The 27,778-nt window shown below is 50.8% G+C and overlaps 1 protein-coding gene across 3 annotated transcripts in view; it reads right to left on the minus strand.

Annotated features, from left to right (window-relative positions):
• The window catches only part of RREB1 (ras responsive element binding protein 1), a 121,297-nt gene that overhangs the window by 49,877 nt on the left and 43,642 nt on the right, over positions 1-27,778 (minus strand). For all 3 annotated transcript variants that reach the window (XM_043908595.1, XM_043908596.1, XM_043908593.1), the window contains exons 2-6: positions 11,365-11,480; positions 7,659-7,781; positions 6,857-7,069; positions 2,685-2,774; positions 1,503-1,666 (exon numbers count right to left, since the gene is read on the minus strand). In XM_043908595.1, the coding sequence (XP_043764530.1) occupies positions 1,503-1,666; positions 2,685-2,774; positions 6,857-7,027 (425 nt within the window). In that variant the 5' untranslated portion in view covers positions 7,028-7,069; positions 7,659-7,781; positions 11,365-11,480. The remainder of the gene's footprint in view (positions 1-1,502; positions 1,667-2,684; positions 2,775-6,856; positions 7,070-7,658; positions 7,782-11,364; positions 11,481-27,778) is intronic.

Here is a 27,778-nt window from a genome sequence, read left to right on the forward strand (position 1 = left end):
ATGCCCATCAGCAGATGAATGGATAAGGAAGCTGTGGTACATATACACCATGGAATTTTACTCAGCCGTTAAAAAGAATTCATTTGAATCAGTCCTAATGAGATGGATGAAACTGGAGCCCCTTATACAGAGTGAAGTAAGCCAGAAAGATAAAGAACATTACAGCATACTAACACATATATATGGAATTTAGAAAGATGGCAACGATAACCCTATATGCAAAACCGAAAAAGAGACACAGAAATACAGAACAGACTTTTGAACTCTGTGGGAGAAGGTGAGGGTGGGATATTTCAAAAGAACAGCATGTATATTATCTATGGTGAAACAGATCACCAGCCCAGGTGGGATGCATGAGACAAGTGCTCGGGCCTGGTGCACTGGGAAGACCCAGGGGAATCGGGTGGAGAGGGAGGTGGGAGGGGGAATCGGGTGGAGAGGGAGGTGGGAGGGGGGATCGGGATGGGGAATACGTGTAAATCTATGGCTGATTCATATCAATGTATGACAAAACCCACTGAAATGTTGTGAAGTAATTAGCCTCCAACTAACAAAAAAATAAATAAATAAACAAAACAAAACAAAACAAAACAATGAGTCTCAAGTACACCATCAGTGGATCATAATTTTAGGTAGAATAAATGGGACCATCTCATTTGAGTATTTATATATGATAAAATACCAATTTCACAACTACGTAAACTTTTCTTTTGAAATAAATATGTAAAAAAAGTTAGCCAACTTTTTAAAAGAAATCAACATAATGCTTAAAATGGAATATGGAAAAATAAAACAGCCTGATTTTTTGAGAAGGTGAAATGTGGGTCCCTTTAAAATGTTTTCCTAGATTTCCAATGTTCCTAAAATATTTGTGTAAAAAAAGAAGACAAGTTTGTTCTACCCCCTAAATTGTAAGTACTCTTTCTATTAAGTATATTTTCCATTGGTTCCTCCCACAACATTTTTAATATGCCCACCACTGAGCTTTCTCCCACTTCTGAGCCAGCCTCCTTCTCCCTCAGGAAGTAAATTCCTGACATTTATCAGATTTTTCCCTTCATTTTATCCTATCTTATCCTGAAGCTCTCCAGCCCACTTAACTATTTATTCGATGCTCCAGAAATGTTTCGCCCTGCAGGAATCTGTAGGCATATGCAAATAGTTTTAAAAAGGCAAGGGTTACTATGCTAATCCTCTAGGGTTTCTCTGCGTCTGATAAGCTGCCCACCTCCGGTATCTCAGCAAAGAAACTCCCAACTGGCCAAGGGTCACCCTGAGGATTCCCCCATCAGCCAAAGACCAAGCCCCAGGTCCTGCTGACTCCCGTGAGCAGACACCTCTGACACACTGGAGACTGTACACGGCTGGCAGACGGAACCAGCTCTGGCTTTTCCGAACAGGAACAGACCTCCTCTAGCCTTTGAGCAAGACGGCTGGGAGGCCACTCTGCTTTCGGTCAACCTCTGGACTCGAGGCAGCAGGTGAAGGCCGCCCGCACCCACCTGTGCATGTTCCCGTTGGTGGTGAAAGACTGCCCGCACACGGTGCACTTGTAGGGCCTCTCCCCGGAGTGTACCAGCATGTGGCGGTCCAGGGAGCTGGCCGAGCTCAGCGACTTCCCGCAGATGCTGCACGAGTGGTCGGCCCCGCCAGTGTCCGTGTTGTGCTGCGGAAAGCAACGATTACAGCATCACTGAGGAGGGCAGGTCAAAACTCCGCGACCGGGAGGTGTAAATTCAGGGCTTTATACATACACGCATATATAAACACACATACACATATATATGCATTAAAAAGTCAGCAATGCTTCTCAGCTATTTTTTTTGTTTGTTTCATTTTAAATGTCTTCCTGAATGTCAAAATCTGTCGGGACCACAGACAAATAAATATATTGTTCGCTCTTCTCTTTCCGTGTCCCAGTACTGATGAGTACTTCTTCCGCAAGGCTCAAAACGAAGGTGGGGTCTCTGCAGGTCTTTCTCAGACACATATAATAGATGAACGGACCACAAAAACTAACATGGGCAGAAAGACTCAACTATGAGGCAAACGTGAAGGACGGACCTCACATGAGTTCTAGTTTGATGACTCAGTCTAGCCATCAGAGAAAGAGAACTGCAACCTGCCTGGTTTAGAGTTCTGGCCTCTGAAATATGTTAAGAAGGAACATTTCTGTCCAAACCCAAGTTACTAAACGATGCTATTATTCAGCAGCATGTTATGATTTGACTATTGTCAGTCCTTCACCGTTCTAGATTCAATACTATCTCATGAACCATCCACAGCAGGCAAGGGAGAAGGATAAGTCTTCTAATAAAGAAGAAAAGCCAAAAGAGATCCCAAATCAAGGGAATTCCCTGCTGCATGATGAAAGTTCACAGCAGTGCAAAGAATCGGGGTCTACATCTACAGTCTCACCATGCTGTGAGGAGATTTGGTTCATGTATGGTGAAAAGTCTGTTATTTGTGATTGGTTAACTAGATGTTTGCTAAATTCTGAAAAGGTGCTCTGTGTGACCTGGGACTCTGTGACAGTTAACATGGACACACGAAAACTGTTTCATAACCGCTCCTCAAAATTCTTAGAATATTACATCTGAATTAAACAGCCACAATTCATCTGTTAAGATAAAGTCACCTCCCCTCTTAACGAAGAGCTATTTGAAACAAAAGCAGCGGCAGACCTGGCGAATGTGCATGGTTAACTGGTGCTGGGTAGTGCAGACCTTCTCGCACAGGGGGCAGTTGTAGGAAGACTTCTCCTCTTTCGTCTCCTGAAAAGAGAGGATAAAAGCATCCACTTCAACGCACAGTGAACTGGTGCCTCTCACGTGTAACACACGTGTGTCTCACAAGCGGCGGCAACAGAGCGGCTGAGAGCATGGGCCCTGGAGCCTGGCTGGGTGTGAGCCTGTCTGCCTCGGTTTCCTCTTTTATAAAAGGGGAAAGCCACAGCATCACGCTGCGACGGGGAGTAAATCAGCACACAGAAGGCGTGAGAACAGTGCTCGGTCCAGGGCTGAGTGCCCGATAAACATCAGTGCTCTCGTTAGGCACCGCTTAGTGAGTCATCGGGGATGGTGAAAAATTAAGCATCAAGTCACAGCCGCACCAGAGAAGGGCTGTACTCCTGCCCAGGCCTGACTCAGGCTCCAGCCACTTGCTTCTGCCTGGTCTTGAGCCCCCAAGATACACGAAAGGGGGTAGAGTTCTCACGACAAAAACCCGCCCTCCTGAGGGTGCAAGGCCCCAGTGCCCCCCTGGGCGCCCAGGGACCATCAGTGGGACCCCTCACTGACTGGAGCACCTGCCCACCACTGCTCATAAACGGTGACTAAGCGTGAGGGAGGGAGGGAGCCAGCTGTGGGGCGGACCCTCAGGCATTTTCAACCACCCTCTTTTTAGTTGTACTCATTCGACTGACTCTCTGTTCCCTGTGAATAATACCAAGTATTAAACAGTTACTATGTGCTAGACTCTGCTCATGTGAAATGGTGGTTTTTTTTCACACAACGATTAGAGATGGCCAGTTACAGATCCCATTTTAGGGGTGAGGAAACTGGGGTACAGACAGGCAAGTAACCCACCCCAAACCAGAGCCAGGATTAACACTCAGGCCAGCTGCTCACAGCCCATGCCCTAACCACTAGGCTACACAAGTCTGACCCAGAAAGGATCGACCCCAAGGCACATAGAGCAAACACCCTTGTGGCTGGCTCATGAGAGATGATGAAAATAAAATAAAAGCCACCCTGAAAACCATAGAGACAAATGGCACCGGGCACCGTGCAGGGTGGAGTGAACGCACAAAGGGATCTAGTCCTTGGCTCCTACGGGAGGCCCCTCTCACTCCTCAGAGGTGAACAAGCCCCACGTTAAGTAACACACACCTTCTCTCCTTGGGTCTGAGGAATAAGTATGCTACACATTTTTTCACTCTCATATTAAAAAAAAAACACACCACAGATGTGAATTTTAAGGAAGTATATTAACCCAGAGATAGTTAAAAAACAAACACACAAACAAACCCAACCCTGCAGCCTCACTCAGCCATCATCCGCCTCCACCCCCTCCAGAGGCAGAAGGGGTGTGCAGAAGGGGTGTTCTCCAGACAGAAAGCCGAACAACACAGCAAGGGCGCTCGCCCGGCACTGAGGGATGCCTCAGGGCTGGCCCAGACTTGGCCTCTGGGGTGTTTTTATTAAATTATTAGATTAGCGATAATGTGTGTTAAAAAGCAGTTCTGGGGGCTTCCCTGGTGGTCTGACTCCATACTCCCAGCACAGGGGCCTGAGTGCCATCCTTGGTCTGGGAACTAGATCCTATGTACTACAACGAAGATAAAAGGTCTCTCGTGCCACCACTAAGATCCAGCACAGCCAAATAAACAAATATATGTATTTTTAAATGTGGTTTTTTTTTTTTTTTTTTTGGTCACCCTTCATGGCATGCAGAACTTCCCTCACCAGGGGTTGGATCCGTGCCCCCTGCAGGCCAAAAAGAAATTTTTTTAAAAGAGATTCATTGGAGGACGGATATAAATGTAAAAAGCCAGGCCTCGAGGAAGCCAGCCTCCTGAGGATGAAAATTCCTTAAGAAAAAAAAAAAAATTCACCCTGTGAGCCCCTTGAGGCAAACACCAGAGGCGCTGAGTGGCCCCTGGGACTAAAGGGAGTGACTCCGGGGTCTACTATGAACTGTAGCCTGACCCCTCTTGGAGGCGGGCAGCGGTACGCTGCAGACCTCAGCACGGAATCGTGACATCCATGATGGTCTGAGAGAAGGAGTCTCCAAACTCAGACTCAATTTTGAAAACAAAGCAAACAGAAGAGGAAGCACCACGATGCTGGCGGAGCCCTGCTGGAGAGGCCCAAATCCAGTGACCGCGGCTATGCTGGGAGAGGGAGCTTGCTTCCTGAGCTGACAGATAAAATTAGCAGCTAATGTGATAACTAACCATTCCATAATGAAACAATCTGGCACCCTTGCTGGCTTCCGGCGGTGGCTAATCTGCCCTGGAACTCTGCTCCTCAGGGCGCCCTCCAGCCCTCCTGTCTGTCCTGGTAAGGACCACGCTGGGATTTTCTAATGCGCTATCCTCCCCATCCTGCCTCTCGCCCAGACCTCTTTCAAAAGCCTAAGCCGGTGCCCTGAGGAACCCCCGGGGACACAGGAGGCGGGTGACCAATGGCCCAGGCAGCCCTGTGGAGGCCCCTCCACGTCCCACGTGCAGATCGAAGGCCGTGGGTCCCTCCACGGCTCTGCCTACTCTCTGAACCCCGGGATGGGACCCGAGCCTGGACTGGGGCCAGCTCTGCCTCTGCTGGGCTGTGCTGGGCTCTCTCAGAAGGAGCTCGGCACCTGGCACACAGTACCTGGCTGGAAGGAAGAGGTGGGGGAACACTGTGAAATGGGGGGATGGATGGACGGATGGATAGATGGATGGACAGACAGTCAAGTGAGAGTGGAAATAAACCTTTTCTTCCCAGAGCTAGTGCTCCTTCTTGGCTCAGGCCACAGTCAAACAGGCTAAGAATTTTCTCAGGTACCCACAGGAAGAGAAGCACACGGAGAAAAGGAAAAAAAGAGAGAAAAAGTATCAATGCCCCCACCCGACAGCATCATTTAACGCCGAGTCTTCAGCCTTGAGGAAGAGGCGGAGAAACGGACCCTTCTCGGTCGCTGGAGGGATGTGAGGCTGGGACAACTTTTTCTGGAGGGCACCTTGTATCAGGGGCCCTAACTCATGCTGGACTTCTACAAATTCACAGGAATCCATCACGCTGGGCTGGAAGAACTGTGCACAGACAATTCTGCATAAGATCAGTCACTTTGGGATCATTAATAAAAAAGAAAACTAACTCACAAAAGTCCAACAGGTTTACCTTCCTGCCCATCTCCGGTCTCCAGACAAAGTCAGAAGGCTGACTTCTCCCAAGGGTGTGGTGGGACTCCACCAAGTCAGGGGAGCCAAGCACTGAACGCTCACACCATGTGGACGCAGAGCAGAGGGGACCGGCCACCTCGCTCCTCCGGCACTGTCGGGGACACTGCTGCAGGACAGCGACACCTGCTCAACTGTGCTGTGTGGACATTAAGACTCATCTTATTTCCCAATGGAGGAGACACGGCCTTTCACAACATCCCTGGCGTCCTATGCCCCTGCGCACCACCCTGATCTCTGAAAACCCAAGAGAAGCACAAGGCGTCCCGAGGGGACCCTCAGGCACCCAGCTGTGTGCCTTGTCAAGGCTGGGGAGCTGGGGAGCAGTCCAGCAGAGTGAGGACTCATTGGCTACCTGTGCTGCAGACGCTTAAAAAATCAAGGAGGCGGCATCATAAAACCAATTAACCAGCTGTGTGAGTGAAGAAGGAACCAAGTCACAGGAGAGGAGTAAGCTGAGCTCTCTGCCCCGCCTGTACCATGAAGAAAGCGTGTGTGTGTGGCTCAGTCGTGTCCAACGATGGACTCACTTGGGCTGCTATTCCCTTCTCCAGGGGATCTTCCCGACCCAGGGATCAAACCCGGGTGTCCTGCATTGCAGGCAGATTCTTTACCATCTGAGTCAAGAAAGCTTGGGTTCAAATCAAGTCACAAGGCCACAGCATGTGGGGGAGGGGGGGGCAGGTAGGGGTGCTCTCACCAACACTGAGACCTCAGCACTGAAAACCTTCTTTGCGAATGGAAACCAACCTAAGCTACAAGCAATTAGTGCCTGAAAAGGGATCACGGCCTCTGGGTGCACCTGTGCTGTTCAGACCAGGTCCATGGTTCTGGCTCAGGGCGCTGGGGTGCGAGGGGACATCCCGCCCCCAGTGCTCTCATGGAAGCCACCGCAGGTGCACAGACGCTTACCTGGTTCCTTCGGCCGATCCGATTTGGTCCCGGAGGCTTTGTGGGGGACTTGATGCTCTGGGGGCTCCCACCATTCTCGGCGACCTTCCCCACACTCATGACTGCTGACATCATGGTGTTGATGGAAGACAAGTCTGAACCCTCCAGGCCAATGGGCGAGCTTGACGTCATTGGGACAAGGGTTTAAGCTTCTAGAAAGCCTCGGCCACAGAACTGAAAGTGAGAAACTGCTGATGTGATCACTGGGCAGTTGAGGTGTCTGTCAGGCAGGTGGCAGGGGCCATGGCTACCCCCCGCTGCAGCTAGGTTAAAACTCCCCTTCAGTTCTAGCTGACGCGCGTGCCCACATGATCGAAGCTTTCATCTCAACCAAGCGCTGTCTCACTAAACTGTTTGCCTCACTTCCTTTCTGAGCATGGGCCACTGACAGGGTGACCCCAGGCAGGCCCTCTTCCTCTGCTAACCTTTCCCCAGGTGGAGTGGGAGAGGCTCCAACAGCGAGTAAGGCCAGGAGGGCCCATCTGGCCGGTGGCCTCCTAACAGCCTACTCATGACTATGTGCACGTTCTAGACCCTACAACGGAAGATGAGAAACCTTGGCTTTCACCTAACTCCAGGCCGCGATACCTGATTTTAACGGGGGGTCCAAATTGTATAAGACAACTGAGAAGCCACACTACCACCCAACGTTACAACCGAATTTCAATCAGCATAAATGGCTGCTTCTTATAACACATGAGGATGTAACACACCTTCCCCCAGAAAATGGAAGGGAGAAAACCCAGCCCGCACTGGCAGCTACCTCCATCGTCTGCCCCAGCTGATGCACTATGAGCACGTCATCTGCTGCAGGGGTCGCGCACGCGGAGGAGGCAGCGAGGCTGGGGGGCTCCTTTTTCTCTTCTCTCCGTGTCCCTCGTTGACACTGGAAGGGAAGCAAAGGCAGAAAGGCTCAGAAGGAAAAACAGAAACCATGTGTGCTGTAATCTCAGACTACTGCACTCACCGGACTTCAGGGGACAGTACGGGAGGAGATGGCTGAGTCTTCTTTTTCTTCCAAAAACCACATTCTGCGGCTGTTTTTCATCCTTAACTGATGTTCCCTACAGCGTCGTCCCCTCTCTCCCAATAGCCAAAACGATTCTGTGGTATTTTATTTTCTAAGCTCACATTTGTCCACAAACAGCGAACTTTATTTCACACTCTACCCTTGTCCCCCACAAGGAGTCTCAGACTCCCACCTGACCTGTGTCCCGCCTCCTCCTAAAACTGACCAAAGATAAGGCAGTGAAGGAATCTGCGAAAGACTCAGTGTCTAGGATGGACCTTAAAAAAACCTGGTAATATGGCAGGATGACTGCAGGGAACACTACAGCCCCCGGACGCATCCAGCTTCACCTCTCCAGGCCTCTTCTAGCCATGCTTCTTTCACACAAGTATTACTGGCTATAGGAAGTTAAGTCTCCAGGTAACCCATTTCCCTTCTTTCATCTGGGAGGACTCTCTCTGCCCACGTACCCTGCTATCCTCCAGTGTGCATTAAATTCCGCAAGTCCACAGCTGCCTCAGGGATCAAGCTCATGATCTCAGGATCAAAGTGAATACTCATGAGCAGCCCTGGAGAGAACATGATTTTCTGCGGTTCCCCTTCCGCCTCTACGAGAAGTGACCCAGGTAGGATATGACAAATGGGAGCTCCTGGAGCAGCCGCAAACGTGTCCGGCAGCAGAGCAGGAGAGGCTGGGGACACGACTGGCAACGCCGTCTGATGGCTTCATACGACTGCTGGGCCATCAGCTGAGAAGCCCCAAGCGAAAACCCTACCCAAGAGCCAAAGAGAACCTCAGCAACAGCATGCTCCTTGTCAAGAGACAAAATCTGCCTTCCTTGTTAGTAGACACTTTGAAGAGCATGTGTGTGTACGTGCTAAGTTGCTTCGGTCATGTTCGACTCTTTCCGACCCCGTGGACTGTAGCGCCCTAGGCTCCTCTGTCCATGGGATCCTCCAGGCAAGAATACTGGAATGGGTTGTTGTGCCCTCCTCCAGGGGATCTTCCTGACCCAGGAATGGAACCCACACCTCTTGTGTCTCCTGCATTGGCAGGCAGGTTCTTTACCACTAGCTCCACCTGGGAAGCCCCAGATATCTTGAAGATATGAACCTAATGGTTTTCCAAATGCTAAGTAAAAGGACCAACTGCCAAACACACAACTGTTAAGACCACTGATCCAGCCTCACCCTTATATCTTCCACATTAAAAGAGGGAAAGGAAACCTCAGTCCAAAATTAAAACAAACAAAAAAACAAAACAAGCCCCTCAGCCCCAAAGCTGTTGTCTTTCCATGAAGCTTCTCCCATATGGAAGACCATTTAAACTTATTAAAAACTGTGCTTCAAAACTTGCCATTCTGACTGTCTTTGAAAGTTCATTTGGGAAATTCCTCTCTAGGAAAAAACATTCAACACATGTGCACACAAGGAAGTATACACACACATACCTCATTTTCTTTCTTAAAGGATTTCTAACGGAAGTGTCATCAGTTGCCTAGAATTGTAATCTAGTCAGTGTACAATTATTTCCTTGAATCATGTAAGGTGCACCTTCTATACTAAAACCCTCTCGTTCTTTTAAATATATATCGCCCAGAGGTTTGTTTTTTAAAATACTTATTTATTTGGCTGTGCTGAGCTGCAGCACGTGGGATCTAATTCCCGGACCAGGGATCAAACTCAGGTTCCTCGCATTGTAAGTGCGAAGTCTCAGCCACTGGACCACCAGGGAAGTCCCCCCGCCCCCACCATAGTTTTAATATACATCACATCATAAATGACTAGAAATCTTCTTTACTGTAATTATGTCAGTAAAAATTATCTCAACCTTTCTACCATTTATAGTGGGATAGTTTCAAGACAGATCTTGCTTTTGTCCTATTATGGCACTTAGAGAAGAAAAATGTAGAGTTTTTCAGATCAGGAATAGATTTAAGCAAGCACCTTTCAGATCAACATAAAATTAGAAGTTACAAACAACATGGTCTAAATCTTTCACTGAGTAGGGAAAAAAAAAGGGACAGAAGGGAAACAGTCAACAAGAAAATTAATGAAAATATATTCACCAAGAAGAGTTAAAGTGCTGGTAAGAATTTCTGTCACAACCACTAAGATGACAAAGAAACCTTCCCTGAAAACTACGTAAATGCCCTAAGTATAGAAAACCCAGCAACAGTCACAACTGCTCACCAACCTACGGACTGAAAGTTGCAAGCACTTACATCCCAACTGGAAAATGAGAAAAGTCAGGCAAATTTGCTGTTTCCCACTTTGTCTGGACAGGAAGACATTTGCTAAATTTATTTCCTCCTTTGGGATAAAGTGTGAAGTGTGACACTGCCCAGTGATGACGCTGAGATCACTGACATTTACTTCCTTTTCCTAGTTCAAATGTAAGTAAATGGTAATATTTTTTAAAAAAGTAGAGACCCTTCTCATCTCTGATCGGAAAGTGCAATTAACAAAATGAAACTCCAAGTTACACTGTTTGAAAAGAAAATGGTCAGTGGACTCATCCTTGGCACCTCTTTCAGAAGTACCCAAGCCAGCCTGCATAGAAAATCTTTTCTAAGATCTTCCTCCAGGTGTGCGCTTGTGTCTTAAGCGTGACTTCTCCTTTGGGGAGGATGGAACAGGAAGAATGGAAGGGACCTGGTGTAAAACAATGTAGCTCATTGTTCCCAGTTAGAAAAAACAAATCCACCTTAATATTAAGGTGCATTTATCCACTCATTAAACCAGAAGCCAGCAGCCAGAATTAGTCAGTCCTCCCTGCCCACGCCTGACCCTGGACCACACTAGAGCAATGACCCAACTGACCAACCTACACCTTCTGATTCTCAATCTCAGGGGATGAAAGGCAGGATTAACAGTTTAAGGTCCATTTACAAAGCACATTTTTCTTTATAAATATTTACAGTCCTAATATTTTCATTCTCTGCTCCCGACACCAATCTATACATCTGCTCTATTACTGCAAATAAACATAATAATAATAGCCATAATGAAAAAAATAAAAACCACTGGCCCCATTCCAGTATCATCTCCTTTATCTGGGACCAGAGAGGACTGGAAACCCAGATGAGATCCCAAGTCACAGACATGAAAGGAAATCTCTATGACATGGCCAAGTGGACTGGACTGGCGCTCTAGCTTTGAACGCAGAGTCCAAATCTGGGGGTGGCAAAGGAGAAGCAGGGAGCAGGGGTGCCTGCAGCATGGCTTCCCGTGAGCCAGGGCCCCGGCACCCTTCCCAAGACTTCTCATCCCACGCCCCAGGCCACTAGCCCGGGGAAAACTCGCAGTCCACAGTGACAGTTTCTCTGTGGTTTTCCATCAAAGCCTCAGGAGGACCCCAAGCAGAGGGTGGACCACTCCAAGGGGACGTGGGGACGTGAAGGAAGACAACACTCCAAGTTACTGTGACTCAAGGAAAAGTCAATCAAGTTAGACTGACCTGTCTTCTTCGTCTTCTCAAGTGGGCCCTCCTTGCTGAGGAGCTGGTGCTGGCGGGGCGGAGGGTGGGCAGGGTCACGCCTCAAAGCCACCGCCTCTGGAGCAGAGCGCAGCAACCTACAGAAACAAGAAGCAGAGGCATTAAGAGAGGGTCCACGCCAGAGAGGGCCCTGGCCCTGCATCATGTTCTGCACTTGCACCACTGGGAGCCACCAGCTAAGGAACAAGGCATCCCCCTCCCCTCCTCGTGTTTCTAAACAAGCTTCCAGCAATGAGGTCAACTCCACATGAGCAACAGCGACTGGAATCAAGTGTGACCTGGAGAGAAGGAGCCCCGAAAGCACAGCCTAACAACGTTGCGGGCAACACCACATGGGAATGGCTCCCAGGGGAGCTCTGGGCACCTTACTGGTGTGCTGGCAGAAGGTGAGGGTGGATGACCAGTTTCAAGGTGGAGAAGAAAAGACAGCAAGCACTCAGTGCTGTCAGAAACAGGAGGAGAGGAGAAGAGAACTGAAAGGAAAACATGTGGAACTAAACAGCCCCTTAACAAAAAAGAGTGACAATCACACCTTTTCCTGCGGGATAGAGAAAGTGTCCTAAAGTGTATCTTTCCTTTTCTGTAAGGGAGACACAGAAAACTCAAATTACACACACCCTTTGAGGGTCTGAGAAAGTCGGCTCAGGGGGGTGCCACCAGGGGTCTCAGATCCCTGATCCGGGAGAAAGCTGTGTCTGGCCCTCTGGAAAGTTAGAGAAACCTGGAACGTAACCTTCCCAGAGCCACCCAGCCAGCACGTTCTGTCTCTGAAACAGCCTCTGAAGAGGACAAAACCGGGCAGAGCAAAGGAGGGAAGCAGCTGCCACATGGACAAGTGCTGGAGAAATGTCTGCTCGATGCGCTTCTATCAAACCCTGAGCAGCGCCTGCAGAAAAGCTGGCCGGCACGTCACACGCCCAGCTATCACCCTGAATCTCACTCTCATTGTCCACGCGGTTACTAAGCGCCTAAGGTGAGCAGGCTCCCGCTGGACCGGTCCGCCGGCTGGTTGGAAACCCAGCAGTGCTTCCGGTCAGAAGCAGATGCTCAATGATTTCTGACACCACAATAGCTTCTCTCTCCACACCTCACTGCTTCAGGGCTCCATCCTTTTCCTTTGTGCCCTTCTCTTTTGAAAAGGCCTTTGGATTTTGAACAAATTGTCAAAGAAGCAACAAGTAACTCCCAGGGACAGCCCCTGAAAGACCAGAGACCTCCCCTCATCCCCGGTAAACTTGGAGGAACCCTTATTACGACCCCAGTAATTCTCTCCGTGTTTCTTGTGAGCAAGACCCTCCTTGAGGAGCTGATGAAAATTATGGACCCTTCTACACATAAAAGGACATACCCCACACCTAACATTTTCCTTCAGTATCAAAAGGATCAGGGACCCCAGAAACTCATCCTGAATAAGCAGGGTGAGAATCTTGGTTTTACTTGATATATATGAATTAAGACCATTTTATTAAAATTCCCATAAGGTTTCAGAAACAAACAAAACAGATCATCCCCACCCATCTAAATTTAAAGATGCCTAAAGGTGAAATTACAAACTGTTTTAAAAAAGAAAAGCAAGCAAAGTTTCCCTATATTGTTACTCGTTTTTATTAATGGCAAATATTATCAGGAAGAAAATCTGGAGAATAGCTCTGTGGTTTTTTTTCCCCTAGAAACTGCCAAGATTTCCAATTGTAGTTTGAACTATAGTTTTTCACATAATGAATAAAAACGTATGTCAAAGAGACAGGTCTCTGGAGTTGAAACTGTCCAAAATATAACTAAGATTCTCATTAAAATGTGGACCCTCTCCCTCCCCTCACTTAAAAATGATACTTTGAAAGTCCACCAAGTAACCTCTTCCATCCACACGGGGGAACCAAGGAGAGGAGAAGGCCAACCTCACAGACTTGACCCTGGAAGTCCCTGCCTCTGATCTTGGATGTAAATGATCTGAATATCAAGAATGTCGTGCGATTAAGCTGACTAGCAAGAGTCACAAACCCTGTTTGTTTTGGGTTCCACCAGGCCTAAGGGACTCACACAACTCAGAGAGTGGAAAAGTACAGGACAGTCCTTGGAAGGAAATTCAAGGTACCTCTTACTATCACCACCGCCTCAAAAAAAGGGGGAAAAAAAAAAAAAGACCCACCAGGAGAGACCGTACCTAGAGACAGGAATCCAGGAAGCTGGAGGTGGGGTCCCCGGCTCTGGGGAAGGAGCCTGCATTTCCAGATCGCATCCCCACACAGGCTCTGTCCAGATCAGACCCCAGGGAGGCAGGGTGGCTTGGAGCCAGCAGAGGTCCAGGCTGGGGCTGCGGGGAGGGGCAGGCCGGCCCCAGCCCCTGTGGAGATAAGGGACCCTGCTATGCTCAGCCAGAAAGAGGAGATTAAGGACCCTGTCTCCAGGTCCAAAGAGATAGCACAGGAAAGATGAGAGATGAAAGGGAAGACGGTCCAGAAGCAAGGCTTCCAGCCTGCGCAAGCCCGCAGGGTTCTCGGCGTGAGATCTACAATCTGTCCTGAGGCCCCCAGGAGAGACTGGGGAGGCGCGCATGCCGAAGATGACAGCGGAAGCCTGAGACCAAGACGGTGGGGAGCTTTAAGGCAGCGGCCAAGACGCCGCTTGTCCAGATACCAGAGATGGCCGATCCTCTGGTGGGAACAGCCAGTTCGGGCTGACCCGGGATGGGCTAAATGAGTGTGAGTTTAGAGGAGTTCAGAGACTAAAGTGCTCTGGGCTACGATGGGGCTTAACTAGCAGCAACCACATCTCTCTCAGGATGAGCTGACACAGGAAGTCTTGGCTAGGCTGGGATGAAACCCAACCAGGCAAGCTGTGCACCAAGGCCGTGCCTGTAGAGCTCGGGGCAAAACCGTCTCCTCTAACCGGGACAGCTTTGCGTGTGCTCTGAAGGCTGACAGCTGCGATGACTGCTCTGAGTTCCAGGAAGTTGATGTGTTTCTTGGCTAAGGGTTCGGTGTGTGCCTTGGGTAGGGCGGCAACCCGTGCACGGCCCCTCCCCCTCGCCGGCCTGGGCTTGGGTCAAATGGAGCAAAGGAGCCGCGGAGCGTCACGTACAGCCTCAGAGAGGACCGGCGCACGCCTGGTGCGGAAGGGCACCGCCAGCCGCGCCAGCCAGTCCTGCATCCTCCCGGGGAGGGGGGTGGGCCCGCTCATGCGGGAGGGGAGCAGAAGCACCCCTTGGCACAGGCCACGATCCAGAGAGCAGAGCTGGAGTTGAGGGAACGCGGCCTCCGCTCCGCGCCCCCCCCACCACCCCGCACCCCAGCTGTCTCCTGGGCTCTGCCCCCACGACACGTCTCCTTCTAATGGAGAGCTGGAACCTGCCCCGCTTCCCTCCGGGTCTTCCTGCCCATTGGGCCCCACTCTGCGGTTTCCTCCCTCAACCCCATCCTCCAGGGGCCGCTGTCACCACAAGCCTCCCTGATCCCCAGCGATGGAAAATTCTCGGCTCCAAACTCGACCCCCACAACACTAAGAGACTAGAACCGGGACTAATGATAAGAGCGGAGAACACGCTCTGACACGCGAACACTCTCAACACTGCTCGCCACAGGCTGAGTGCATCATCTCATTAACCCTCTTAACAGCAGCCCCGCGAGGCTGAGCCCCACGGAGAGCCCCCCAAGACCACGGTGGGAGAGCAGAGCGAACCCAGACTCTGGGCCCTGCTCCGTGTCTGTTGGCCACACTCCCGTCGCCCGGCGCAGGCCTGAGCCCAAATGCGCTCCTGCAGTCACGTCCTCCAGCTTCTAACAACTGTCTCTGAGTCATCCCTGCCCCTCCAGGCGGCTCAGCGCCCACCTCCCACTTCGGCCCGTTTCTAGGCAAGAAAAAGGCACTCTGGGCTTCCACCTTCGTCCTTGGCAGGAGCAGGACTGGACCCGCATCCCAGTCTATGTCCACGCACGGCCCCTTCTGTGCAGAGACGGGGGTCCACATTCTGCACCCTGCTTCTCCAAGCAGGCAACTGGAAGGATGCCGCTAGGCTCCTGAAATCCCAACAGCCCAACCCTGTCCGGGAGGCTGGGTCCCACTGACCCAAACACCAAGAGCTCAGGCTGAAGAGTGACCCGAGTCCTCACACATGGAGGCAGTGCTGGAGGGCAGGAGACGGTGAGCGCAGATGGCAGAGTGAGAACCGCACAGATCATACCAGCACCAGGACCCCGGGAAGGAAGCCGCACAGTCCCCTGCAGCCGCCGAGCTCCTGGCCCGCCCTCCAGCACAGCCACCCCGGAGGCCCCCTGTCCAGCAGCATCACAGACCGTGCTTGGAGATGCAGATGCTCAGTTCACGGGAGTTGGTCAGGACCCTGTCCACCTTAAATCCACACAGCGCTGTGTGTCAACTGCATCTCAATCAAACTGAGAGAAAGAAGGCAGGCAGGTTCCCAGGCCTGGCCACTGCCCTGGAGCCTGTGTACTGGCTCCCAGGGGGTTCAATCCAGCTTCGAGAACCAGTGCTTCACACAGATTCTAGAAGAAAGGCGAAGGATCTCCCTGAAAAACGTTCTTTCTATGACGACCTGGAGGAAGGCCCTGGTTTATCACACTCCTGGGAGCAAAACTCCAGGCTCTGGAGCAGAGAGACTCACACCCCAGTCCTAGCTTTAGCTTTATGTACCACAAAGAAATAATTTGGGGGCTCCCCTGGTGGCTCAGATGGTAAAGAATCTGCCTGCAATGCAGGAGACCTGGGTTCGATCTCTGGGTTGAGAAGATTCCCTGGAGAGGGAATGGCAACACACTTCAGTATTCTCTCCTGAAGAATCCCACAGACAGAGAGGCCTGGCAGGCAATAGTCCACAGGGTCGCAAAGAGTCAGGTATGACTCTGTTAAAAAAAAAAAAGGGTGAGAGGACAGGGATCAGAAATCGATGTATGCAGGGCCTATTTTAGCTTCCGCAGGAGCAGGGGACGAGTGGGATGTGCGTTTCAGGCAGGGCAGGGCAGCCTGCAGTGCACAGAAAGCAGAACCACTCGGCCTGGCACCCAGGCAGCTCTGGATCCTCAAAGCCCTCTGCAGCCACAGCCTTCACCAACCTGTGTGCCCCCCGGAGAGCCTCCTTCCAGGGAGCTGGGAGCCGGTCTCCATTTCCGGCCTGGACACCTCTGGTCCCCCCAGGTCCCTCCCTTCTCTGAGGCTCCTGGCAGGGGTGGGGGCGGGGGGCAACCTCACAGCTCTCCCAGCCTCAGAAGGAGCTCGCATCTCCAGCGGGTTCTCTCTTAATGGGACCCCACAGTGGAGGGAGGAAAGTGGAATGGACATTTTCCCCAGAGCCTGGAGTACCTGCCCCTTCCCGCCCAGGTGTCAGGGGCCCCAGTGGAGCCCAGGACTAACAGAGACTGCTGATATCACCTTTCAAAAGGAACATCTGCTGTCTTCATGTCAAGAGACACTGTAATGCCCAAGAAAATGTGGGAGGAAGGAGTGCCTTAAGGGACAGGGACAGTCTCTCTTTTAAAAATAAAAACCACTTGAATGTTTTAATTGCGACATTACACACACTGTCAGCAAGGAGGTGTGTTGGCTGGGGAGACTGGGTCCTGCTCACCAAACTTACCTAAGTTGAGCCTGAGTGAATTCACTACTGAACCAATGAACCACGGGGAAGGCAGGGAGATGTCCCTGTCCATGCTGGCAGGAACCGTCCTGTGGGACCCATGCGCCTTCCTGCACCCCTCCGTGGGGCCTTTCCTGTGAGGAGCGGGCTCCTCTCTGGTCCCCTCACCCCGCCCCCCACATGCAGGATGCTCTCACCGCTGCCAGAGCCCAGAGGGGCGCCGCCATGGCCTGGCAGCCACTCGCTCCCAGGGGCCTCTCTATGGGGAGGGGCCTGGCGGCCCGCGGGCACAGCTCTGTCCCTCTCCCCAGGTGAGCCAGTCTTTTCCTGGCCTCAAGGATCTAGTATTTCATCACCTTCTTGCCCAACTTGGCAGAAACCTGTATGGAGCTCTGCTCCACAAGGAAGCTGCTGAGATGGGAGGTGGGGGAGCCCTCGGGCTGAGCAGAGGGACAGAGGACCCAGAGCATGCTCACCTACCCCTGGGGCAGGGCAAGGCAGGGTCTTCCCTAAGGCAGGAGACAGCTCACAAGAGGACCTGCAGGGGATATGGTCTAGGAGCCTCCACCCCACCCACCCACTCTCAGATCTGCTCTGATGGCTTATCAGAAAGGGTGGGGAGAGGCCTCCACAAGTTACCTTGGCTGAGGAATTTATAAGACAGAAAAGAAAGCTATTGCTAAAAGAGAAAATAGGGTTTTAGTCAGAGTATGTCACAAGCCTAGTGTTTATCCAGTGACCTGTGTTTCACAGGATCCCTTCTCTAATAATGGGGTATTATCTATTGTCTGGCTCTTTTCAACCCCATGGAATGTACCCACAAGGCTCCTCTGTCCATGGGAGTCTCCAGGCAAGAATATTCAAGTGGGTTGCCATTTCCTTCTCCAAGGGATCTTTCCAACCCAGGGATCGAACCCAGGTCTCCTGCATCAGGCAGATTCTTCACGTCTGAGGCAAAAAGGAAGCTTTTTGGTAAGGACCTAATAGAAGTAGAAAAGATTAAGAACAAGCAGCAAGAAAATACAGAAGAACCATACAAAAAAGGTCTTAATGACGCAGATAACCATGATGGTGTGGTCACTCACCTAGAACCAGATATCCTGGAGTGTGAAATTAAGTGGGCCTTACGAAGCATTACTACAAACAAAGCTAGCGGAGGTGATGGAATTCCAGCTGAGCTATTTCAAATCCTAAAAGATGATGCTGTTAAAGTGCCGCACTCAGTATGTCAGCAAATTTGGAAAACTGAGCAGTGGCCACAGGACTGGAAAAGATCAGTTTGCATTCTAATCCCAAAGAAAAACAATGCCAAAGAACGCTCAAACTACCAAACAACTAGGCTCATTTCACAGCTAGTAAGGTTAGGGTCAAAAGCCTTCAAGCCAGGCTTCAGCAGTGCAGGAGCTGAGAACCCCAGATGTCCCAGCTGGGTTTAGGAAAGGCGGAGGGTCGGACTGTCAACATCTGCTGGGTCATAGGAGAAAACAGAGGATTCCAGAAAAACACCTCTGCTTCACTGGGCTATGGGAAAAACTAGACTCCATGGATCACAACAAACTGTGGAAATTCTTAAAGAGATGGGAATACCAGACCACCTGACCTGCCTCCTGAGAGATCTGTATGCAGGTCAAGAAGCAACAGTTAGAACCTTATACGGAACAACTGACTGGTACAAAGTTAGGAAAGGAGTAAGACAAGACTGTATATTGTCACCCTATTTATTTAACTTATATGCAGAGTGCATCATGAGAAATGCTGGATGGATGAATCACAAGCTGGAATCCAGATTGCCAGGAGAAATATCAACAACCTCAGACAAAACTGAGTACACACGCACCTGCTTGAAAGGAAAGCTATGGCAAACCTAGACAGCATATTGAGAAGCAAAGACGTCATTTTCCCGACAAAGGTCCATACAGTCTAAGCTGTGGTTTTTCCAGTAGTCATGTACAGATGTGATAGTTGGACCATAAAGAAGGCTGACCACCAAAGACTTGATGCTTTCGAATTGTGGTACTGGTAGAGTCCCTTGGACTGCAAGGAGATCAAACCAGTCCATCCTAAAGGAAATCAACCCTGAATATTCATTGGAAGGACTGACGCTGCATCTGAAGCTCCAACACTTTGGCCACCTGATATGAAGAGCTGACTCACTGGGAAAGACTCTGATGCTGGGGAAGATTGAAGGCAGGAGAAGAGGGCAGCAGAGCACGAGACGGTTGGATGGTTATCAGGGACTCAACGGACATGAATTTGAGCAGACTCTGGGAGACAGTGAAGGACAGGAAAGCCTGGCGTGGGGCAACCCATGGAGTCACAAAGAGTCTTAGTGACTCTGCAACATGACTAAACAACAAGAACAACATTTATCTACTGGGGCATAAACTCTGGGCCAGAAACAGTGGTAGGTACTTTGCATACATTTAATCCTTCCCCAAGCTGTATCAGGTAATGAATGCTCTGCAGGGACGGGGCCAGGATTCTAGACCAGTTGTCTGACTCTGAAATTCTTGCACTTTCCAATGCCAGAAAAAGCATCATGGAAAAATCATCTGGAGAAGGTGGTTAGCAAACTAGAGTACTGGGAAACCAAGTGAAGGGGGAAAATGGCTGAACGAACTGGAGACACCTGAAGGCCTGGCGCATAGGAGAGGCACACACTCTACCCCTGTGTCCACCACAACAGGAACTTGGTCTGGGTGGGAGGCACAGAAGAACTGGTTGGAATTCCATCATTCCTTATACCAGGGCTTTGAACAACCAGAGCTGCCCACAGATGGAAAGAGGCCCCGTAAAGTCATGAGCTTGCAGTCTCTGGAAGTAATCAAGCAGAGGGTGGATAACCACAACCCAGTCCTGCAGGGGGGCGGGAGACCATGTCAGATGAGCCTTCCGACTTCCAGATACAGTGCTTCAAAGAGGACAGCCCCCTCTTCATCCCACTGTGAGGCACAGAAGGATGCACAACAGCCCAAACAGCACACGCTGGGCAGCCCCCAGCCTTGCACTGGACATGGCCTGCCACCAGTGGAGCAACTTCAACTCCCAGTTCTCTCATCTGGAAAACGAAGCTAGTAATACGAGCCCTCCGTACTTTACAGAAATCAGTCAGAGGAATATTAACTAAAACACTTTACAAACAGCACGGCACTTCCTATGAGCTGCTCACAGCAGCCCCGACATTCCAGGTTAGCTGAGCCCGGGGCTGACCCCCCCAGCCCCTCCAGCACCTATGGCGGCCGTGCCCTCTTGGATTGCTAACACTTGGCGGGCAAGGCCCAGTTTGCTGATCTTAAAAAAAAAATTTCTGCTCCAGCCCCTAAGTTTAACAATGAAATATAAATATAATTTAGCTTATCACAAATGCAACCCCATCCACAATTAGGAGAGGAACAGCTGCTGCCAGCTTGAGGGGCTGTGTGGCCAGCCGGAAAGAAAACGCCTCCGGCTTCAGGTCGCCGCTGAAACAAATCCTGGCTGGCCTCACATATGCTTAATCGGGGAAGTCTGCGCCCGGCTCTGCCCACCCTGTGCTGCCTCTCCCCACGCGGCTGGAGCGCCCGGCCTCGGGGCAGCTGACACCCAGCCTGCAGCCTGCCTGCCTCTCAGCAGCTGGGTGGGAGCGCCTGGGCTGTTTTGGACACTCCTCTGACCAGGGCTCGGAGGCTTCAGTCGGGGAGGAAGCTGGGGTAAAGTTCAGAAGCAGTTTGCAGGGAGTTTTAGGCAATATCCTGCAACTCTTTCATAGGCCCCGAGCTGGGCGCTCCTCTCCCACAGGCTCGGTAAAGGGTCAAGCTTCAGAAACAGGATTCTCCGCTTCTCCCTCGAGGGGGAAGGAGCTGGAGGCGAGCTGAGCGCCCCAAGGCAGGTGGTTAACCCTGGGTCTGACTGCACATTCCCAGAATTCGGTGGGGGTGGGGGTAGGGGGGCTCAGCACGACGCCCCTTAGAAGACCCAAGTGACTTTGTGGAAGAGACAAGTACGGCTGGAAACGCTCAGGGGCAGTGGAGGTCACATCTCCTCCCTCTCCCGCCCGCCGGCGGCCCGGCGGTCAGCTGGGGTCCCCGTCCCACAGTGGGTAAGGGACATTACAAGCTGAGAATGACTCCGACCCACGGAGCCAGGCACCCAGTGGCTCGGAGGACTGCCCGCGGGGTCTCCTCATGGGCGGCCATTCTCCCTTCTACTTTGCCTCTAAGAAAATTATTCACTACTCTGTCTACAAAGAAAAACAAACACTCTTGAGATATATGAAGCTCATATGTGTTTATCACAGGCCAGCCAACCAAAAACACTAGCAAACAAATGGTGTTTCTTCACGTAAAATGAGCAAACCCCAAAGCGGCTCCCGGCAGGAGAGGGGACCCTGGGGTGCGGTCCCCCTCCTCCAGCCCGCAGCTTTAAAGAGCTGCTGGGCAGAGGCGCCTGGGTAGTCCGGTGGTGCTTCCCCCCGCAGCCAGGAGGGTGACCAGCTCATGACAACTGCACTTCCTGGGGCGTCTGACTGAACCGACACAGAGGGCTGAGGCCCTGGCCCCGCGGCTCTGAGCCAGTCACGACGGGCCAACAGCTCGTCCTCCTCTGCAGCGGCCTGAGCTTGCGCTGCCCAGGCCCCGGCTCTTCAAGGCGGCGGTCACATTTCACAAGCCCCACCCTGAGAAAGCCACTACCCCTCTGCAAGCCCCGAGCCCTCCCCAAAGTGACAGGGGACAGGAAGGGACACCTCAAAGGGGAGATCAACGCCCGTCGGACAGGTCTCCTCCCTTCGGCCCGGGTCCCGGCCCGCCCAGAGACCAGCAAAGAAGTCAAGGGCACGCTGTGGCCTCGGGCACTCCCTCGGGGTCTGCTGTCTGCTCAGGCCCTCCTGTGGGTCCCACACCTCCACCAGCAGTTGGAAGCCCTGGCTAACGCCCACTTAAGCTACCAACACTACAGACTTAGGACCGCTGTGGCTGAAGAAGCCCGGCCGCTGCCCGTGTTCCCGTGACACACACCTGACCTCAGTGTGTTCGGGAAGCCCTCTCGGGCTTCTCCCGGAGAGCTCTCTAACCCACGTGCGAGTGTACGGCTAAGGGTCTCCCACGCACCCCTGGCTCGACTTGCGTGCCTGTGATAAAGGCCCCCTCATGCTGCTCAGAAAGAACATCCCTGCTATCCCCCTTTTATCTTCCCTCCACAGTCTGCCAGCCGGCGATAGGCGGGGACTCGCCTCAACAGTCCCGGCCTTTTATCTCCCGCTGACCTGCCCGTGCTGTTGCACGAAGCCAGCACTGGGTTTCCTGCAGCTCGCTGAGAGGGGCTGTTTGACTCGTTCAAAGTATGACTGGCCTCCGAAACCCTGGAACCGTGCCGAGCAACACCCACCCAACATCCATTTCAGTTCCAGCTTTAAAAGCCTCCGAGTGCGGGGGCCTAGCCCTCCCCAGGCCTGCGAGTGGGAGAGGTGGCGGCTTCCAAGGAGAACTCACTTCCCAGGCTCACACACACATGTGCTTTCTGTCCACAGCTAAACTAAGGGCCTCTCTTCATCCACGTCCAGAAAGCCCAGAAGTTAGCTACAGTAGCTCCAGTTAATGTCTGCGTTTACACTGCTATTATTAAAATAATTCAGGAGTATTTAATAACATCCTTTAATCACTGGAACGCAGGCAGCACACCACGTGCTTCCCTGCGTTAATAAGCAAGCAGCCTGGGACACCCAGACCTCTCCTCTGCACAGCGAGGACAGGCCGTGACCTCTGACAGCCTTCCCAGGCCTGACGCGCCTGGGAGACTCAAGTCTGCCAGGACGCCTGGGTGTTCCCAGGCCTGGTCTCCTAAGACTTCCACCTGCTTCATGCTCGGGAGTGCCCGTGATTTATCCGGGCCCAAACTCCACCTCTTAAGAGTGAAGGTGGATGTGGGGCTGTGTGCCACTTCCAGGCTGGGACGACCAGAGGGCGTGCACCCTCCAGAGCACAGAGGGCCCTGGCTCCCTGAGTTCAAGGCCAGGACTTCCACTTTCTTGGCATCACACCAGCATGTGTGAAGTTAACAGGTTCTGGGGACGATAAGATCAGATGTTTGAACCGGTCCCCCAGAGTTCCCTTCTGGGATATGAGGAATCCTTCAGGAGCCAATTAAGAACAAAAGGAAAAACTTCCTGGCCTAGTAAGCAAACACCCCCAGCCCCTCCCGGTCTTGGAGGTGAGAGGGCTGGGTGGGAGAGGCCAAGGAGTGGTGACACAGGCAAGGCCGTGGGGAAGACGGTGGCAAATGAGCGTTAAACCCTGACACCAGCTCCCATGCCCATGCTCCACGAGGGAGCCGGCACTTTCAGGATCTCTTTTTTTTGAGCCTAGATACCAAGAGTAAAAATGTCTACGGAGACCGGAGTGGCCGCGCTGCGCCCAGCGGGCCCCTCTCCTGTAGCCAGAGGACTGGGCCGGGTCGTTGGCCCGACTGAGGATAGGAGCCAGCCCCACCGGCCAAACAGCAAACGCTCCACATCCTCAATTTCCTCCCAGCCATGAAGTGAGGAACAACCTGTACAGACAAAGAAAACAGAAAACTTGCGAAACAACGGCATCTATCGTGCTCCCTGAATATGCCCGAGGAAACTTTTTCAAAGCTCTGTGGAGATGCTTCATTACAGTTCTGGAAGGAAAACGCAGTCCACTGCACCCAGGCACGCACATGTTCACACAAACCCGATTTCATGCTCTGCCAGCCCCACAAGGAAAACGCAGAAGTCAAAATGTAACTCAAGAGAGTGGCCCCCTGGTTACTGAACAGATCAGAATTGTAACTGACAGTTTTCCAAAACTATATGAGAGGCCAGGGACATCTTGGCAGGTTTCCAATCTGGAAACAGAGTTTTCCTAAGGGTCGGGGGGAAAGGCCTAATAGACTATACAGTTGGTACCTGGCTGCAGTGAAAACGCCGTCCACAGGAAAGATGGGGAGGGTAGGGGGGGTGTGTGGGGGAGACCTCAGTGTCTCATTATTCTTTGCAGTTAACCCCTAATACTGTGCTGGAGCCAGAGTATAACCCTTTCAAAGGCTTCACCCACAAGCACCTACTAATTGTGGCGACGGCTTTCTTCACTCCATCAGCCAAGAGCCCTGTGATGGGCCCAGAGTTTGGAAGACAGATATGCAAAGTAATTCTAGTCCCGCCAGCCTTACACCAAGATTTTCAAAGGACCGTGCAGTTGGTGCTAGTCACACATCCCGTACAACCCACATGTACAGTCAAATATCATTCTCACTGACAACATCAGGCAAATGTTGTTTTAATTTTTTTAAAGCTTGAAGAGAAAAACAAAAATCCATCAGAGTTGCCAGGCCTTAAAACTCTCGCACTTATCATGTCTACGTCCTCAGTCACCAAACAGGTTTCATTTAAAAAAAAAAAAAAGAGAGAGGCCTGGCCAAATGCACAGAAAATGCGTGTCCTTGCGGGGGTTAAAATGAGTTAGATGCGCTATACTATTTTTGTGCCCGAGATGTAAGGCAAGACTGGGTCTCGTTGTGAAACCCTGACATGGAAGGATGCGCGCTCTCACACATTAGTCTCACATTATTCTACTCAGGTTCCAGGTGTGAGAAGCCCCAAGAGCTGGGAGACAGGAGGAGACAAGACAGACTGATTTGCATCCCAGGGAAAATGGATGATGAGTCGAAGGCTGTAAAGGCTGCAGGGCTCTCCAGGGGTAGGTCATCAAGTGTGAGGGAAGTGAGCGCGTGGGAACACCCAGCCCCAGAAGACAGGGCGTCCCCGTTGGAAGGACATGCACGAGGGGAGAGCATGGCGACCCCAGAGAACGTGGAGGGCACCAGCCCCTACAGGCCTGCGTTTTCACGCTTCCCCGGCGAAACAAGGAAAGTCAGGCAATTCACTGAGATTCTCACAATGCTCAAATGTATTCTTTTTTTTTTTAGGTTAAAATGCCCTCGTTTAAGAGGAAATGATAAAGACAGTAGATGGTTCAGACATTTTTTTTAATGCCCTTACTTGGCATAAGAAAAAAATGGCAATCCCCTGTGTAACTGCCAAAGCTCTGCCTTCAGTCTCTGCCCCGGCAAACAAAACCCTTGGGAGTCCTGGGGCTGCACCAGCCCACTGTGCAAAAGAGGAAGCACGGAGGACGAGCACAACCTTGCTGGGGTCACGGCTCCAGCTCACAGTGGTGAACTTTGCCCTGTGGCTGTGGGAACCCACTGAAGACCCCACCCCTCTTCTTTAAAAAAAAAAAACCCAAAGAGAAACCTGTGGGATGAAATAATCATAACCATATTTTCAAAAACTTGGCAGCAGTTTTAAAAATTGATGATCAGAGCATATAACCCAGTCAGGAAGCTACTGCAATGCAGTCTAGGGACAGACCTGAGGAACGGGGGTGGTTGGGGGGCGGGGGTGCCAGGAAAACATCCCCAAGGAACCAACCTGGCTGTGGGGAGTGAGGGTGAAGGTCAGGGAGCCACACGGCAGTTAGCTTCACGTAGGAGAAATTCCTAGCACAGGAGAGAACAAAGAGAATACAGCAGGAAGGGACTGGTTACTGGGTAGCAGGATTAAGCAAGGGACTCTGTTTAAAAGAAAACCAAAGACTGTCCCTAGCCAGAAAGGAGCAGACGGAAAAAAGGAGAAGGTTCTGGAGGAGGTGAGCAAGGAGGGGAGGCAGGGAGGAAGGGGGAGCTGCCAGGCACAGGAAGATGAAACACTTGTGGGGAGTGGAATACGTTAACATATGCAGCTATACACGAGGCATTCACTGTCAAATCGGCCGCTGGTGTGGAAAGGAGCGCCTTAAAAGCCTTGCCTTACACATTACAAGTCTACACAAAACTCTACCAAATATAAAACAAGAGACCAACAAGACCCATCCTTCTTTCTCTTTCCAAGAGCCTAGCCTGTAAGATTAGGTGCTGGGTAGAACGTTTCACTGAATCAATATGGTCTAGAGCAGCGCTGTCCGAAGATGAAAAGAACCTTTTTTGCTGTCTAGTCTCATAGCCTTGAGCCATGCAAGGCCCATGAGTACATGACATGAGGCTAATGTGACTAAGGGGCTAAACTGTAAATTTTCACTTCAGTTAAATTTAAAGGGCCACGTGTTGTTGGAGGGCTGTTGTACTGGACAGTGTAGATCTATGGTACTCTTTTTCTCCAGTAAGCTTGAGCTACTAGATTGGAGTCCTTAATTCATCTGCTTCCCAGGGTTTTCAAGCCCTAAGTGAAATCACTCAGTCATGTCTGACTCTTTGCAACCCCATGGACTGTAGCCTGCCAGGTTCCTCTGTCCATGGGATTCTCCAGGCAAGAACAGTGGAGTGGGTTGCCATTCCCTTCTCCAGGGGATCTTCCTGGGTCTCTTGCATTGGATCACAGGTGGATTCCTTACCATCTCAGCCACCAGAGAAGCCCTTTCAAGCCCTAAAGTAGGAATAAAGACCATCATGTATGGCTTTAACTGTCAGGCACGGGAGGGCAGTGAGCTGACCCCAGAGGTAACTTCTTTACTATGATTCTTCATTCTCCCCAGGGTTTATCAGAGCTTCAATGTACTAAGGGAAATAACCCATGAAACCAACAAGAGAAGGACATCTCCTAAGCCAGGCGGACTTCTTCTAGGTGAGTCACCAGCTCCCTGCCCCATCTACCCAAAACCTGCTCAGGCCTGGTCCCACCTCACATGTGAAGGTCAACGTGTGAAAACACGGGGAAATGTTTGTAAGTTAGACCAAGGTTAAAAAGCAACCTAGGACATTCAGGCATTCTATGTTACATTCACAGATAAAGCCTGGAAGAGGCAACCTGAAATGAGACGGTGTCATGGGACTAGAGTGATTCTTTAAAAATAAAAGTAAAATAAATAAAAGTATAATTTAATGTCACTGTAAATTTGATTTTTATAAGGTTGTTTTTTTAAGATACAAGAAAGAAAGAAATCCCACTGCATTCTTTTTAAGATGTGAAACTGTTCCCTCTCTTTCTCCCTTCCGACGTATCTTTAGTTGAAGCCCAGGGCCCAGCACACAGTAGGCTTTTGTTTAGTTTATCCTAGAAACCTAGGCCTATTATGGGCCCCCTAGTAGGGGTGATGTGCTCGGGTGGATGAGCTGCGCTCCACAGGCAAGTGCGAGACTCATACCCTTGAAACTATGTAAAACTGACATGGTATCATTTGGGGCCGGCACGGGGAAGAGTCCATCAATTTGACCAGATTTTCAAACCTTCCTTTTTCCTCTGAAGATGAGATTAACCATGCAATTCATTTCAAATAGTGTCTGATACATGACAACAACTCAGTAAAAGTTAGTGACATCAATTCCCCCAACACACTCCTAATGCTTGCTATGAACAGTTAAATTTTAGGCGGGGGAGAGGTCTTTGTGAGCCCTGTCTGTATCACTGTGTTTACATGCTTTTGTTCTGTTTCTGCAATTCCAGAAATAACCGATGGAACCAAGTTAGTTTCCTGATGCCATTAGGTTAAAACAGTGCCTATTATCACCAACTCTAGGCCATCGAAGGCATTGAGGAGGTTTGTTCTAAGATCCATGTATAGGTGTAAGTGTGACCCAAGTATTAACAATTCCTGGGAATCTCAAAGGAGTCCCAGAATAGAGGGTGGTCTTCTGGAGGATGTTTGTTTTGCAATTAACAAAAGGTAACGGGGGCGTTAGTGAGCCTTTTAAATAGGAACCAAGAATTAAAACTGATTCCCTCTATGTAGTCCTTGTGTCAATTGCAATGCATAAGTAAAATAAATTGGCTATAAAAGGGAGGATTATATCCGC

This window comes from Cervus elaphus, chromosome 7, assembly GCF_910594005.1.
Source record: "Cervus elaphus chromosome 7, mCerEla1.1, whole genome shotgun sequence".
In the NCBI taxonomy this organism is placed as follows: Eukaryota; Metazoa; Chordata; class Mammalia; order Artiodactyla; family Cervidae; genus Cervus; species Cervus elaphus.